The 17,326-nt window shown below is 43.6% G+C and overlaps 1 protein-coding gene across 3 annotated transcripts in view; it reads right to left on the minus strand.

Moving 5' to 3' along the window:
- The window catches only part of LOC308322359 (uncharacterized protein), a 37,092-nt gene extending 23,540 nt beyond the window's left edge, over positions 1–13,552 (minus strand). The window contains exons 1-6 of one of the 3 annotated variants that reach the window (XM_080773563.1): positions 13,269–13,552; positions 10,927–11,147; positions 6,527–6,640; positions 5,900–6,010; positions 1,006–1,116; positions 33–151 (exon numbers count right to left, since the gene is read on the minus strand). In XM_080773563.1, the coding sequence (XP_080629689.1) occupies positions 33–151; positions 1,006–1,116; positions 5,900–6,010; positions 6,527–6,640; positions 10,927–11,129 (658 nt within the window). In that variant the 5' untranslated portion in view covers positions 11,130–11,147; positions 13,269–13,552. Of the gene's footprint in view, positions 1–32; positions 152–1,005; positions 1,120–5,899; positions 6,011–6,526; positions 6,641–10,926; positions 11,148–13,268 lie in introns of all 3 variants that reach the window. The other 2 variants (XM_080773562.1, XM_080773564.1) reach the window with 2 other exon arrangements.
- Positions 13,553–17,326: the final 3,774 nt, after the last annotated feature.

Below are 17,326 nucleotides of genomic sequence, written 5' to 3' on the forward strand. Positions count from 1 at the left end.
GTTAGAACATCCAATGTATTAGCATATTTTACCTTGTCCAGGTGTGGTTTGACTGGGTGTCTTCAGTCCAGGTGTGGTTTGACTGGGTGTCTTCAGTCCAGGTGTGGTTTGACTGGGTGTCTTCAGTCCAGGGTTCTGCTCAGTCACAACGCTGTGGACATGAACACAACATTTATTATAATGTACCTACATGTAACCCTGTGGCAAATATGCCTGCAGTTCTATGTAAATCGGTTACTTTAAGAGTGCCATTTTCTGGGGGTCAAGGGTTACACTGTGTTTGTGGGGTTTCTTTAAAGAGATCTTGATGTAAAAATGCTTTACTTTCATTGTAGATTTTCAGATACACACATAAGCACATTGTTGATGCAGTATATATTCTATGTCAAGATGATTAAGAATACATGTTGATGGTTGCAGATTGTAAACAATAAGCTGTGAATAGAATACATGTTGATGGTAGCAGATTGTAAACAAGAAGCTGTGAATAGTCGTGCTTAAAACTTGGCTGTGTTTCTTTGTAAGTCCTGCTTCTTTGTGTTGTTGTGTCAACATCTCATGCATCATTTATTTTATTGTGATGTAAAGAAATTGAAAGTTTGTTGATAATGTTGCTAACGTGTTTCTCAGTGGAAAGGGATGAAGCTTTTGAGTTTAATGTATATATATTTTTTATCGTAAGGGATTGTGATATCTTTCCTCTTTGTTTGTTTTCCCTAGAAAGAGCCTCTACCGTATGTTGTGGGTTTTGAATGATTGATCTACACACATTCATAAAGTGTAGTGCATAGTGTATGCAGATTATACTGCCAATTATCCTGTGTGTGTGTGTGTGTGTGTGTGTGTGTGTGTGTGTGTGTGTGTGTGTGTGTGTGTGTGTGTGTGTGTGTGTGTGTGCGTGCATTCAGGTAATATTCATGTCTGATATAAGGATATGTTCACATTGCATTACATTAATAATATTATATTGTATAGTGTTTATATTGAACAGGAGGATTGACATACTGTGTGTCTGGAGGTCCAGGTTCATCACTGAAGTTAGGAGGTCGTCCCATAGACCAGTCACTCTTCACAGACAGAAGGCTGGGAGTTGGAGACTCTGCTCTGTGGTACAGACTTCTGGAATCATAAGAAAAGGAACCACATGTTGGTAAGATTTCTTCAATAGTTCGTCAACATTGATCAGAAAGTGATGATCTAAAAACAGTCGCCTCAACATCATGACATAAAAGCATCAAAAAGTCAACCAACCCAAAATAGTGTTAAATGATTTGTTTCAGGTATAGGGTTGTCCCGATCTGTAGGGACGATCACGTCATCTTCAAATGATCGGAATCGGATCGGGAGCTAACAAATCACACCCGTGTGAAGTGAGGGACGCTCTTATCGTCATACATCATCTTACACATAGACGGATCTAGAAATGATGGGGCTGCGATATTCAGGATTTACAGCCAAATGAATGCAAACTGAGGGTTTAAACACACAGTAATGTAACGTATCATGTTGGTTTAGGACTTTTGGGGTTATTTTATTGACACAGATGAATAAGCCCATCTAATATAACAATGCTTAAGTTGGTCACGTGCCAAAAGCGGTGGACAGAAACTGGTCGACAGAAACTGCTGTTGCCCCACAGGGGCAGAAACAAGGCCTTTTAACCAGGCTACTTGCACACACTACAACTCGCTTACAATTCGCAAACCTGGCAACACTGCTCTGTGTTCTCATAGGCCCACCAGGCCCGCCCCCACACTACTTTTCAGTCTCACAATCAGCCATCTTGCTTTTTAGGGCCCTCGCAGGATAACAGAAAGAAGGAAGGGGAGAAATTAGTGCTTATCCCTTCTAAATCCCTGTATTTACAAAATAAAACACTCAGCGAATCCCTTAGTTAAATCAACATTGTTCATTGTCACTACTTGGATTGTGCCGAAATATTTACATTACACGTATAGCTTTTGCTATTTTCGCCTGCCAGCCCACCGCCGACTACACACGCCTGCACACACACACACACACACACACACACACACACACACACACGACTACACACGCCTGCACACACACACACACACACACACACACACACACAGGAATGGCTATACGGCGGCGAGACAGCAGTGCAGCACGTTATAATTTTCAGTTTCATTAAATAACTGTCTTTCTCAGCGTGCGCACGTGCGCACACAACATTATTCAAGTGAAATGCGTAACGCCAATATTGGGCTCATATAGGCTACCAATACACGACGAAATAACTGACAGGAGTGACGGTGCTGTGAGTAAACTGACAACGCTTTCTGACAGAGAGAGAGAGAGAGAGAGAGAGAGAGAGAGAGAGAGAGAGAGAGAGACAGAAAGACGTGTTAGAGTAACGCGCGCGAGCGAGAGAGAGAGAACGTCAGAGAGAGAGAGAGAGAGAGAGGGAGGGGGGGGGGAGCAACAAGCTAACAGTATAGTACCGGTACGTTCGTTCTATGATCCATAAAACGACAGATCTGCCGTTTAAGGGCAGATCTGCGGGCGCGCAATGCTGTGTGTTTTCGTCTTTTTTCCTTTTTCCCTCCTGCTTCCACATGACAGCAGCAACTGCAGCAGCCTCTGATAGCTACTGTGCTAAAGATGCTAAAGCAACACAAAAAAAAACATCCACACGCAAAACAAACCAGGGACCAGGGTTGCCACATATCGTGGATGTGAGAGTGAAACAAGCAACCAGGTCTATAAAAATGTTAATAGGCCAGTTCAAAGTAGGTAAATCAGAAATGGTCCGGAAATTAGTCTTAAAATAATCAATTATAGACGGTCAAACTTTGTTGTCTAATGTTGTTTCAGAGCAGTGGAACTCAAACATTTCCATGTCAAGGACTACCAATAGATAAACAAGTCCAAAGTAGCTTATAATGATCAGACTTGGCAACACTGTCTCTAGGTTGAACGTTCAACTTTACAAGCTCACACATATGAAATATGTTTTTTTGAATCTTCAAACTGAGACATATTTTATGATAATACTGTTAGCACAGTCATCATACTCCAAGAGCATACAAATGGAACCAAATGGACCCTGATTTTCCCAGAGAGCAAATGGTATCAAATGGGGGTCTGTGGCCTAATGCATTTCAAACTGGGGCTTCTTGGTATTATATTCTCTGCATATCTTATCAACTTGGGGTGAATATTTCACCACAATACTTTACTGAATATTTCACAAGAATATAACACAAGAGTCAAATGTACGGTCAAATGTAATCACAATATAGGCTACAGATGTAAATTTTTATGACACAGTAAAATGTCGAAAATTAGTGCTATCCCCCCCCCCCCCACACACACACACACACACACGACAGGCAAGGCTGTTGTTTGCATCGTTAGCAGGCAGCAGCTACCTTGGCACTGCTCTCTGTGACTGTAGTTGTTTCACCATGTTTGCGTATTTATGAGAAATAAAAAACACTTTCTGTTATTATAATAATTTATAACCCATCCGTTACTACATGTGCAGGGCACACTACTGAGTTTAAAAACACAGCTGAAACATGAAGTGGAGTCTGTCAACTCTGTCAACGCAATTTCCTTCTTCCCATATTGCGCTGCAATGTAACTAGGATTCGCCGACCGAAGGCCGGCGAAATTCTAGTTGTTAATAACAGTGACGAGGACCGTGTGGGTCCCTGTTATTCACCGTTACCCCTTTTTTGGGGGCCCCTGAGCTTGAGCCTCTTCACGGTCACGCGGACGCTCAAGCCCAGGGCCCCCCCTAGCTCAGGGCCCCCCCTAGCTCAGGGACCCCCCTAGCTCAGGGACCCCCCCCCCTAGCTCAGGGCCCCCCCTAGCTCAGGGACCCCCCTAGCTCAGGGCCCCCCCCCCCCCCCCCCCCCCTAGCTCAGGGACCCCCCCCCCCCTAGCTCAGGGACCCCCCTAGCTTAGGGACCCCCCTAGCTCAGGGACCCCCCCCCCCCTAGCTCAGGGGCCCTGAATACCATATTCGCCACATTTACACACTTTTGTCCTTCAATGTTTGTGTTTACACAAACACTCAAAGCTGGACATAGGAGGGGCTAGCGCCCCTCTAAAACGTGATGGGGACATCCCTAATATGAATATTATATCCATATCATGATATTTGACTGGATATTTTCTGTGATTTTGGATATTGCAATTGTACTATTGTACAGCTTTAGATTAAATAACTGCACATTCCATTTTGTAAATTGTATAGTTTGTCATTGGTTTATTATGTTTCTTAATATAAAGGTGAATCCATTTCACATTGTTGCATTATTTCTGTGTATTCATTCTTTGTGTCTTTCTACTTAAGGTTTAGAGTATTTAAAGGTCCAGGTGTATAGTTTCTGAAGCGTATATGTACGTATGAGCCTAGACATTATGGCCCTCATTTATCAATCCAGTGTAAAATCTGCCACAGATTCGAGTGCAGGTTTCGTAGTACACCCACGTCGCCACGGCATTTATAAAGTGATCGCAAACAGCTGATCCTTCCTTAATTTCGTTCTGACGTTAATAAATGTGACGGCTGAAATCTATCTGGCACGCCCTATGAAATCAAGCCTCGCCCTCGTTTTTGCGACATGAACAATTGCAATACGACGGCTGGTAAGTTTGGTAACCAGGGTTACAGGAAAAAATAAGTTTCTCCCGTGCCTTATTGTTGCCCACAACCCCCTCTCTTGACACACACACACACACACACACACACACACACACAGACGCACACGCAACTTGCAAGCCCAAAAAGAACGAACACCTGCATGAATTAAATAAAGTTGTAGGCCTACCCTGTCTGTTTCCCTCTCACCTCGCTTGCTTTGCTGTCATGTCCACGCATGCACGCATATACATGACACATCGACATCGCATCGCCATGAATGGAATTAGTTTGTAGGCTGGCCTATATTAATTTTACCCATCCGTGCGCAGTTCACGGCGAAGACTGCGCACTGCTGTGATATTAAAGTCCTGTAGGTGACTGCCGACATGATAGCCTAGCTCTCTCATACAGCATGAGAGAGGCTATCATGTCGTCAAGGCAGTCATAATCAACGTTTATAGTGATTTCTGATTTGATCATTGATGAACGAATCATAAACATATGGATGAAGGCTTGCCGCTTGCATGTGTGCTGGTATGTGTTGGCGACGCACGCCGGTCCCGTCCTCCCGAGCCCCGAAAATGATCTCGCTTTTAACTGAACTGTCAAAACTGTCTAAGCACTTATTTAAATGGTGAATGATTAAGCCACTTACGCCTATAGCCTGCTAGTACTTACTACAAATAGGCACGCTGTATGCTTGTCATTGTCACTTGGAAATAAAAGCGTGCAGTCCATTTATGCCTTTTTTTAATAATATCATAATCACATATATGCCGCATCACCGCATGCGCTCCAAAATCATCTCACAAGTGCGCTTGCATAACAAGGCCAGTAAAGCACTGTTTGATTAAGCACAAACTAGGCTAATACATTGTAAACATGTTATATTGTTTTTAATTGCGCGATTTTAATTACTTGTAAAGTTGGAAATCTCTCCCTTTTTTTACATACACATACCGTTTTATATTAACATTTTAGGAGTGAAAACATATGTTTAGATGCCTGTGACAGTGTCAGCAGTTCAGACAATGCTGCTCCGCTTGTGTACGACAGAAAAACAGCCAAGGAAAAAGTGTAAGCAAGCTGCGGAGCAGACGTGGGTTTTGAACGTTGTCACGTTCAATTTCAAGCTTTGCCGGAAATGGTAAATGTAAAAAATGTAAAAAATGTCGGCAATTTCGGCGTGCACCCATATTTTGGCGTACGCACGGTTGATAAATGAGGGCCTAAAACTTAGCATGATCACTTTGTTTATATTGTACAGGAGGATTGACATACTGTGTATCTGGAGGTCCAGGTTCATTGAAGTTAGGAGGTCGTCCCATAGACCAGTCACTCTTCACAGACAGAAGGCTGGGTGTTGGAGACTCTGCTCTGTGGTACAGACTTCTGGAATCATTCAAATAAATATATATATATATCCACAATTTAGTAAGATTTCTTTAATAGTTCTTCAACATTGATCAGAACGTGATGATCTAAAAATGGGGTGTAGCTGGGTCCAAATGAGTTAAAATCGGCTAGGGGGGCCCTGAGCTGGAGCCTGGAGCTCCGTCAGGGACCCCTGGGGGTCCCCAGACCACACTTTGAGAACCACTGCTATAAAGATATGATACAAATATTATTGTAGTATAAATCCTATATTATATAATTGTAGAATTGATCAAAACAGAAGAAAAAGGTTATTCTCTTATCTCTTCGGTTTTAACATGTAACTTAGCATGATATCACTTTGTCATGTCATAGTGTTGTGTTTATTGAACATGATATCACTTTGTCATGTCATAGTGTTGTGTTTATTGAACATGATATCACTTTGTCATTTCATAGTGTTGTGTTTATTGAACATGATATCACTTTGTCATGTCATAGTGTTGTTTATATTGAACAGGAGGATTGACATACTGTGTGTCTGGAGGTCCAGGTTCATCACTGAAGTTAGGAGGTCGTCCCATAGACCAGTCACTCTTCACAGACAGAAGGCTGGGAGTTGGAGACTCTGCTCTGTGGTACAGACTTCTGGAATCATAAGAAAAGGAACCACATGTTGGTAAGATTTCTTCAATAGTTCGTCAACATTGATCAGAAAGTGATGATCTAAAAACAGTCGCCTCAACATCATGACATAAAAGCATCAAAAAGTCAACCAACCCAAAATAGTGATTTGTTTCAGGTATAGGGTTGTCCCGATCCGATCATGTGATCGGAAATCTGTAGGGACGATCACGTCATCTTCAAATGATCGGAATCGGATCGGGAGCTAACAAATCACACCCGTGTGAAGTGAGGGACGCTCTTATCGTCATACATCATCTTACACATAGACGGATCTAGAAATGATGGGGCCCACCCCTAGCTCAGGCCCACCCCTAGCTCAGCCCCCACCCCCCGCCTAGCTCAGCCCCCCCCCCCCCCCCCCCCCCCCCCCCTAACTCAGGGCCCCCCCTATCTCAGGGCCCCCCTAGCTCAGGGCCCCCCCCCCCCTAGCTCAGGCCCCCCCCGTAGCTCAGGGACCCCCTAGCTCAGGGCCCCCCCTAACTCAGGGGCCCCCCTAGCTCAGGGACCCCCCCCCCCCCTAGCTCAGGGACCCTGAATACCATATCCGCCACATTTACACACTTTTGTATTGGTGAGTAGGTGAAACGTTTTCGCTACAGAGGGGAGGCTGGTCTGCATTTCATGGGAGAGCAGGAAGAGAACAGTCCCATAGCCTAAATGCATGAAGAGAACAGTCCCATAGCCTAAATGCAGGAAGAGAACAGTCCCATAGCCTAAATGCATGAAGAGAACAGTCCCATAGCCTAAATGCATGAAGAGAACAGTCCCATAGCCTAAATGCATGAAGAGAACAGTCCCATAGCCTAAATGCATGAAGAGAACAGTCCCATAGCCTAAATGCATGAAGAGAACAGTCCCATAGCCTAAATGCATGAAGAGAACAGTCCCATAGCCTAAATGCATGAAGAGAACAGTCCCATAGCCTAAATGCATGAAGAGAACAGTCCCATAGCCTAAATGCAGGAAGAGAACAGTCCCATAGCCTAAATGCATGAAGAGAACAGTCCCATAGCCTAAATGCATGAAGAGAACAGTCCCATAGCCTAAATGCAGGAAGAGAACAGTCCCATAGCCTAAATGCAGGAAGAGAACAGTCCCATAGCCTAAATGCATGAAGAGAACAGTCCCATAGCCTAAATGCATGAAGAGAACAGTCCCATAGCCTAAATGCATGAAGAGAACAGTCCCATAGCCTAAATGCATGAAGAGAACAGTCCCATAGCCTAAATGCATGAAGAGAACAGTCCCATAGCCTAAATGCATGAAGAGAACAGTCCCATAGCCTAAATGCAGGAAGAGAACAGTCCCATAGCCTAAATGCATGAAGAGAACAGTCCCATAGCCTAAATGCATGAAGAGAACAGTCCCATAGCCTAAATGCATGAAGAGAACAGTCCCATAGCCTAAATGCATGAAGAGAACAGTCCCATAGCCTAAATGCATGAAGAGAACAGTCCCATAGCCTAAATGCATGAAGAGAACAGTCCCATAGCCTAAATGCATGAAGAGAACAGTCCCATAGCCTAAATGCATGAAGAGAACAGTCCCATAGCCTAAATGCAGGAAGAGAACAGTCCCATAGCCTAAATGCATGAAGAGAACAGTCCCATAGCCTAAATGCATGAAGAGAACAGTCCCATAGCCTAAATGCATGAAGAGAACAGTCCCATAGCCTAAATGCATGAAGAGAACAGTCCCATAGCCTAAATGCAGGAAGAGAACAGTCCCATAGCCTAAATGCATGAAGAGAACAGTCCCATAGCCTAAATGCATGAAGAGAACAGTCCCATAGCCTAAATGCATGAAGAGAACAGTCCCATAGCCTAAATGCATGAAGAGAACAGTCCCATAGCCTAAATGCATGAAGAGAACAGTCCCTGGCCCCCTTTTTGAAACTAGCTCCTCGCCACTCGTCCTACACACTTCCACTTTGTTTGAGCATAGATATATAAATAATAGAGACGGCACCGGAATTCCCCTTCCATCCACTTGCATTGCATTGCGTCTCTATTATTTATATATCTATGCTCAAACCGAGTGGAAGTGTGTAGGGCGAGTGATGAGGAGCTAGTTTCAATAGCCTAAATGCAGGAAGAGAACAGTCCCATAGCCTAAATGCAGGAAGAGAACAGTCCCATAGCCTAAATGCAGGAAGAGAACAGTCCCATAGCCTAAATGGGAGAGCAGGAAGAGAACAGTCCCATAGCCTAAATGCATGAAGAGAACAGTCCCATAGCCTAAATGGGAGAGCAGGAAGAGAACAGTCCCATAGCCTAAATGCAGGAAGAGAACAGTCCCATAGCCTAAATGCAGGAAGAGAACAGTTCCATAGCCTAAATGCAGGAAGAGAACAGTCACATAAGCTAAATTCCAATACCGCAACTTTCACACTCGCTCACTCTCCTCGCGTCCTCCACTCGCTCCTCGGCTCCGCCCCCAGCGAGGAGGAGAGGAGGAGGAGAGGATTCGATGCGAGGACAGAGTGGTGGTCAAATTTTCCTCTAGAATCGGAATGTACTAAGCTGTCATTTCAAAGCGACGGCACATTCCGCGATCACTAATGACGTGTATCAATTCAATTCAATTCAAAGGGCTTTATTGGCATGGGAAAACATACGTTTACATTGCCAAAGCAAAATTGGTGGAACAATACAGTGCCACACAGCTGGATCACTGGAACTCCGAACAGAGCAGTAGGCTACAGTCTACAGAATAGACAATTCATCATGTTGTGCATGTAACCGAGGCCAATGTGTATACATGGTAACATGTGCAAGGCAAGGCTATTTATTCCTGGAATAAGCGCCAGGATGCGCACACGTATAAATCCCCCCCCCCCCCCTGACAGACAGTCCTCCTCCGACGGTCTTTGCAAATAACGGACACTATAACAGGAATTAGGTTTAGTCTCTCTGACTTACATATTCAGTTCAGTCCACATATAAATAAATACATTTTTGTCACCGTCATTCATAGCAGTCTGTGCATTCAGGCATGCACAGAGATAAATTAACTATAGTTTTGAGGTGCGCACAATATAGCCGGCCTAATTTATATATCCTACTTTTATTATGCTTATATCACAACGCAATAAAGCCAGTGGCTTGTTGTGGTCCTTTCACTTTCACATATGTAATGTAGGCACAGTGCGTGCATGTGTGTGTTGGGTCAGCGACTCAGCCGGCCGGTGGATGGGGGGTGCATGTATCGGGTTTCAAGCAGTGTTTTCTGTGCCACACGTGGAGGAGGCGGACTTATGTCACTGGAGAAGGAAAATAAACATGTACACGTGATGCGGAAATCCGCTGCGAGGAGACAAAATACCCCACCGAGCCTGCACCCGATGTACACTCGCTATATGCGGTCTCCTCGAGCCCACTCGGCTCCTCCACTCGACTCTCCTCTCCTCCTCGATGGAGCACTTTAACAATCGGAACGTTAACCATTTCCGGGTCACGCTGGAATGACCCTGAATGACCGAGTGGGAGTGAGCGAGTGCCCGAGATTTTGGGTATTGGAATTTAGCTATAGCCTAAATGCAACGACAGCAACAGTCCCATAGCCTAAATACATGAAGAGAACAGTCCCATAGCCTAAATGGGAGAGCAGGAAGAGAACAGTCCCATAGCCTAAATGCAACGACAGCAACAGTCCCATAGCCTAAATGCAACGACAGCAACAGTCCCATAGCCTAAATGCAACGACAGCAACAGTCCCATAGCCTAAATGCAACGACAGCAAAGTGCATTAGGCTATGGATCAGAACTATTATTGTACCAAACTAAATGACTCACCAGTTGTATTCATATCCCCCACATGGTGTCTCACATCATCAATTAGTGCCTCTTCACGGTCACACGGACGCTCAAGCCCAGGGACCCCCCTAGCTCAGGGGCCCCCCTAACTCTAAACAAACATTAAAGTCCATAGACTTGGCTGTCACATGATTTACGGTAATTCCGGTAATCCGTGCATAGAATAACAGTTGCATAGATAGATTTGTCAGGGCTCCAAATTAACTTGTTTACTTATAAAGCTTCATCACTAACTTTAAAAATGTATAGGCCTATAGGAGAACCGTAGAAATATCAGGAGCACCCACCAAATTGTAGGATTTTTAGGAAAAATAATTAATAATGTAACAGTGCAGTTTAACTAAGATAATATGTATAGCAGGATTAAAATACTTTAGCAGAACATAATAATGTAACACTGTGGTTTATACTAGTAATGGAGGATTAACATACTTTGTATGTGGAGACTCTGCTCTGTGGACGAGATGTTCGTCAGCTCCCTCCTCCTCTCTCTCCTCACACTGACTCATCTCTGCTCTGTGGAGGAGATGTTTGTCAGCTCCCTCCTCCTCTCTCTCCTCACACTGACTCAACTCTGCTCTGTGGACGAGATGTTTGTCAGCTCCCTCCTCCTCTCTCTCCTCACGGCAGCTCATCTCTGCTCTGTATTAAACCTGTCAAGATCACATAGTCACAATACACCAGACAACAGTCAATGTTTGCTGTATATCCCTGTAAAGCCTGGATTGATTTCTACTTGCAAAAAAATAGATACTTTTTAAGAGAAAACTACTTTTTACTACTAGGACTTATCAGAGGAAATGTTATGCACATTTATAATAATTATTAAAATAATAATAATAAATTAATAATTTACATCTTTCACTATAATAAATATAACATGTTTCAGAGATGTCCAGAGATTTTTAATTTGTGTGAATTTCAGCCTCTGTGGGGGGGGGGGGTATTTATATGCAAATATCATGACCAATGGCATTGCAATGAACATCAATTCATATTCATACAGGGGAAACTGAGTCGTTGTCGACGTCCAAGTGGAAAGTGGTTCGTCCAGAATAAAGTAGCGCGCACAGTGCGCACACAGATAATTATAGGTTCTACAAGCTCACGAACAGATATTTTGGGTGTGCGGTAGGCCGGTAGCCTACCACCGCAACGAAGTCTAGGCACAATCTAGCCCTGGTCCAGCGCTTACAGCGAGTCTCTCTCTCTGACGCCCTGTGGAAGCTGGGGACCTGAGACGCTTCCCAGCTACGAGAATAGACTTTTACCTTAAGGTCTAGCAGGCTTTGTGTCGGTGAGTAGTGACGTCGTTTTGTTTATTTGCTGGGAATTGTAAACATTCACACGGGAGTGAGAATATCACCAGAGGGCTGCGGAACCTGGACCAGGGCTAGGAACCTGGACCAGGGCTAGGAACCTGGACCAGGGCTATAGGAACCTGGACCAGGGCTAGGAACCTGGACCAGGGCTAGTAACCTGGACCAGGGCTATAGAACCTGGACCAGGGCTAGGAACCTGGACCAGGGCTATAGGAACCTGGACCAGGGCTAGGAACCTGGACCAGGGCTATAGGAACCTGGACCAGGGCTAGGAACCTGGACCAGGGCTAGGAACCTGGACCAGGGCTATAGAACCTGGACCAGGGCTAGGAACCTGGACCAGGGCTAGGCACAAATTGCACAATCGAAACTAAAATGAGAACATGCAGACTCAGAGATTCATTCATTCATTTGGCGGCCTATGTCATGTGTCACGTATGTGTATGTGAGTGTTAAGGGCTGTTCATCCGAGGGTCTCTCTCTCTCTCTCTCTCTCTAATTCAATTCAATAGGCTTTATTGGCATGACGTTTTACAAGTGTTGCCAAAGCACAATCACAGATATGACAAACAACAACATAATATCAATGACATGAAAAAATAAATAAAAATAATATAAAATAAAGCAGGTGGTGCATAAAACATAAAACATGGCATACTGTACGTGTGTGTCCTACTGGTTTGTTTCCTTTTCCTTAGCCCTGGTCCAATGCTTACAGCGAGTGTCTCTCACTGACGCCTTGTGGAAGTACCTTCCACAGCCCACTGGTCATATTTCCACTCCCGTGCGCTGTTTTTTTAATACCAGCAAATAAACAAAACGACGTAACCACTTACCGAAATAAAGCCTGCTAGACCTTAAGGTAAAAGTATATTCTCGAACCTGGGAAGCGTCTCAGGTCATTTCTTCTATGGCGGCATTTCCGGGTTTTACCCGCGCCGATCTGGCTGGATTCATTTTATTTAATGATTAAAATAGTGCATTTTAGAGAGAAACTGGGGACCTGAGACGCTTCCCAGGTTCGAGAATAGACTTTTACCTTAAGGTCTAGCAGGCTTTATTTCGGTAAGTGGTTACGTCGAATTTACATATTTTGCAGCCAAAACTGCACATTCTTTCTGTTCCCCCAGAAGGACTGGTAATCTTTCCCTTTCTGACTGTCATACTTCGGAATTCTGGGAAATTTGTTTCAAATTTTGGGAAGAACTCCTCTCTAATATTTGTGTAGTTTTTTACATTGTGTTAAGAAGTGTAACTCTCTCTCTCTCTCTCTCTCTCTCTCTCTCTCTTCCCCCCTCCCCGCGGGGGTTGTCGATTAATATATTGTTTTGCAAAACAAAAACAAATCAATTGATTTGTTTTGCAAAACAAATCAATTGATCATGTCATTGTATAAACACTGTAAAAACTGTACAGACCGTAGTTCCAGTATAAAGTGATTAAAACACTTACCCGATCGATGAGGCTATAATGGCGTCCAGAGAGTGAGCAGTTCAGTTGTCTCAACTTGCCTGTCTTCGTCTCCGGCGGACAACAATTCCACCGTCAATTCCACGGACGAAATTAATACCTGCGTCGACGCCTATTAACTTTAATACTTTAATATGCTACTTAATATTCCCGTTGTGTAATGGTGAATGAACAGGCGTTTCTTCAGGCAGGTACTTTATTTACACTACCGTGTAATGTACGCTGGGAGACAGACGGGTGGAGTTTTAGGCCCTTTCCCAATTCGTTTTTTAACCCTACCCCTCAGCCCTTGCCCCTTCCCCTTGTCCCTACATAATGAGTGTCAAGGGGTAGGGAGATGAATCATCCCCCTAGGAATCGGAATGTCCCTTATAGATTGCTACGTCATCGCTGTGCGACGCAATTGTGCGACGTAAACCCTTGGACGTAAACATCCCGTTTCAGTGTTTATTGGGTAACTTAGCAACCGGTTTCTTCTTCTTCTCTGCGTTTTATGGCGGATCGCACCAACATAAAAGTGCATACCGTCACCTACTGTCCTCTTTCCGCGCCGTACTGTACTGTACATTATGGCAGTACAATTGAGATAACCTTTCCCCAAACTTTGATGGCATTTTTCTGTCTCTAGGACCCCCAATTTATATTGTAATATCAATGTTAATTAACTCTGAGAGTGTACAAACTATCATTTAGCCCATAACCCACTTTGGAAACTACTTTCCATTTGATTTAAGCTGTAGAGATGGAACGTAAATATAACATTGCTGTGGTTATGATAAAATAAATATATTGTAATTTTGTCTCATGTTGGTAGCCCACCATGCAGAATGTAATTCAGCTAGATATAGCTCATTCTGACACATGCTCAACAGTTGTACCTGATTCATTGATTATTGTCTTAACAGTTTGTTTAGCATGGGTACATATATACAGGGTTATAAAAAGGAAAAACAATTTACAGTATAGAAAGAAGGGGCTGTGGTCACTGTTCAATTGTTTTTAATATCATTAAGAACAGAGTAATTTTCTATCAATGAAAATGCCATCGTGATTCATCTCCATCCAATGTACAGTCTGCACAGCAGCTTGCAATCTGTTCCATATGGTTTGCCTGGGGAAAAACACAACACCATTGCTAATTAGTTATGTAAGTTTTGCAACTTGTGGGGATTAGCTTAACATTGGTCATGATAAAACCGTCACTGCAGCGAGTAGCCAACGTTATGCAGTGACAGCGTTATGTAGGTAGAGTAGGCTATTTCACGGCTTTTAAGAGCTCCAAAACTGCAGAATGTTGACTTATCGTGGTCTGGGGGGTCGGACTTATGCCTGCTAATAAGCTAGCTTGCATCCGAGTTGTATCACCGGCGCACCAGCGTTAAATAAAAAAGAATAAAGCGCCGATGCGGTGCCAAATGAATGGGTAACGTTGTATGAATGCAACGCCGTATCATATCGTTAGTTCACGTGAGGTAACGTTAACCTTTGCTAGAGATTGCGATATTTTTGGCGATGCAGATTGTTAATACATTCAAATAATATTGGTTATTATAATATTTTTCCATAATAAAGGACATAAAAGGCTTCTTACCTCGTCCGCCTTTCAGCCCTCAGTGATGTTGCTCCGTTTTGAGTCCGGTCGCGATGTCCCTTCAAACGAAGGGGATTCTACCCCTCGCCCTCAGCCCTAACCCTAGCCCCATATGTGCCCTCTCCCTACGCTCATTCTGTAGCTCCGAGATGAGGTCACACACTAGCCCCCTCCCACGCGTTTCAGGAACGGCCTTCAACGGCGCAAGCTTCCGCAGTGTACATTTCTTATCCTTACCACACCATTAATCCAAAAAGTGTATGGACAATGCACCTTTACACTAATTCATACATAGGAGCGGCGCAGAAAATCCCGCCGCTCCTATGTATGAAAGCCTTTACGTCCCGTCTTTTGTCAGTCGCTTCCATGTTTATCAAGGAAGTGTGCGTGTGCGCGTGCATGTCGAGTGAACTGAAGTCAGTTGGAAATTTCGACCAGGGGAGGCGCCGGGGAGGCGCTAAAGCTTTTCAACTTCCTTGATAAACATGGAAGCGACTGACAAAAGACGGGACGTAAAGGCTTTCATACATAGGAGCGGCGGGATTTTCTGCGCCGCTCCTATGTATGAATTAGTGTAAAGGTGCATTGTCCATACACTTTTTGGATTAATGGTGTGGTAAGGATAAGAAATGTACACTGCGGAAACTTGCGCCGTTGAAGGCCGTTCCTGAAACGCGTGGGAGGGGGCTAGTGTGTGACCTCATCTCGGAGCCACAGAATGAGCGTAGGGAAAGGGCACATATGGGGCTACCCTAACCCTTCAATAGCGGCACTGTCTAGTGAGCTAATCTAGTGAGCTAATTTAAGGCTTCCGGTGGACGATCTCTTCAAAATAAGAGTACCTCTAGAGTATTGAAAAAAAGTTTAATTTGCACATTAGTGCTAGACTAGTGAGTGTTGTTGTGTGCAACCACTAAACGTGTCCGTCTGAAACTGAACACACTGCCGAAGCGAACGTATTCTGGTACTTGATCTGAGGTCTTCTGCTGCCACCTGCTGGTCGTTTACAGAGCTACTCCTAATGATTTGATTGATTGATTGAAATATTTATTAACAGTTTGTAGAATTACAGTACATTTTAAGCACAAACTCAATACAGAGACTGTCAACTGTGAGTGGACGACCACTGTTTACAACAGGGTCCACATTGTTCAATTAATCAAAACATTTAGAGACATACAAATAGACACTTCTATGTAGTCAAAGAACAGAACAGGAATTCATCATGTAGGAGGCAAAAAGGGAAAGGATACATATACAGTGAGGGGAAAAAGGGGGGGCGGTGGGGGGGATTCAGATTTTACAGAGGCCAGTTTCGAATTGCAGCCGTCCGTAGGTGCCCTTTGAGACCGACGGAGTAGGCCAGGGGATAAAACAATTGGTGCTATTTTATCATGATCATTGGTGAGGAGACTCCTTTGCATATATATACTTAAAGCAGCATTATTATATAACAGTGTTTTAACAAATACAATGACATTTTGTCCAATCTGAATGGTAGAGCAATAGGACTTAATCAGCCATCATTGCAAAGACATTTAATTTAAAAAATAAAATAAAACAGTAGCAAATAGCAATACAGACACAAACACAACTGTAAACATCGTTAGGCCACCACTTCCCCCAGAAGCAATAACAGATAGAGGTACAGTATCCCAATGTGGTGTAATACATTTATGTCATGTATGGATCAGAGAAATGCTCAAGAAAGAGATGTCACAGTTGTCAGTGCACGACTGAGAAGAAAACTTTGTCCACGAGGAGAAGAGGCAATCCTTTGAGTCACGTATTTACAAACCATTTCATGGCAAACAAGCGACAGGCTTCGTAAGTCTGACCTGATGACATTGTGGAAAACGAAGAGACTATTTCTTTTAGACAAAACTTAATTTGTTTTGTCGAGACACCCCTACAGTATAGTCTATAGTCTAGGTGGGATTTTCTTTCACATTGATGTATAAAAACCCAGAATAAGATTAATAAATCCCCCCCCCCCCCCCCCTACCCTTAGGCTACACACTAAGAGGACTTTGAGAGCGGTTTTGAAGGAGTCAAGGGATTTGCATGTCTTAACGACTGTTGGTAGGGCGTATGTAGTCCAAACATGACTAATTAACCCATGAATCGAACAACACAGATCGATACAACAACACATCCATAAGTAAATATGATTTGTTCATATCGTCGCACAATGCACACCATTAACTTCTAGTCGAGTCCAAGTCCAGTCCTGTAAAATCACTTTATTTGGCATTATTGTGAGTTACAGTTTGTGTGAAATGTCACAAATCAAACATCCATGAATGCATCCGACAGTGATATTTAATAATGATCTACATTACATTACATTTACATACATGTATTTGTACAGCACTTTTCATGACATGAAGTTCAGCTCAAAGAGCTTTACAGAGCAATAAAAATCACACCTGTGTGAAGTGAGGGGTGC

This window comes from Protomyctophum bolini (assembly GCF_963924005.1).
Source record: "Protomyctophum bolini genome assembly, chromosome: 2".
Taxonomy (NCBI): Eukaryota; Metazoa; Chordata; class Actinopteri; order Myctophiformes; family Myctophidae; genus Protomyctophum; species Protomyctophum bolini.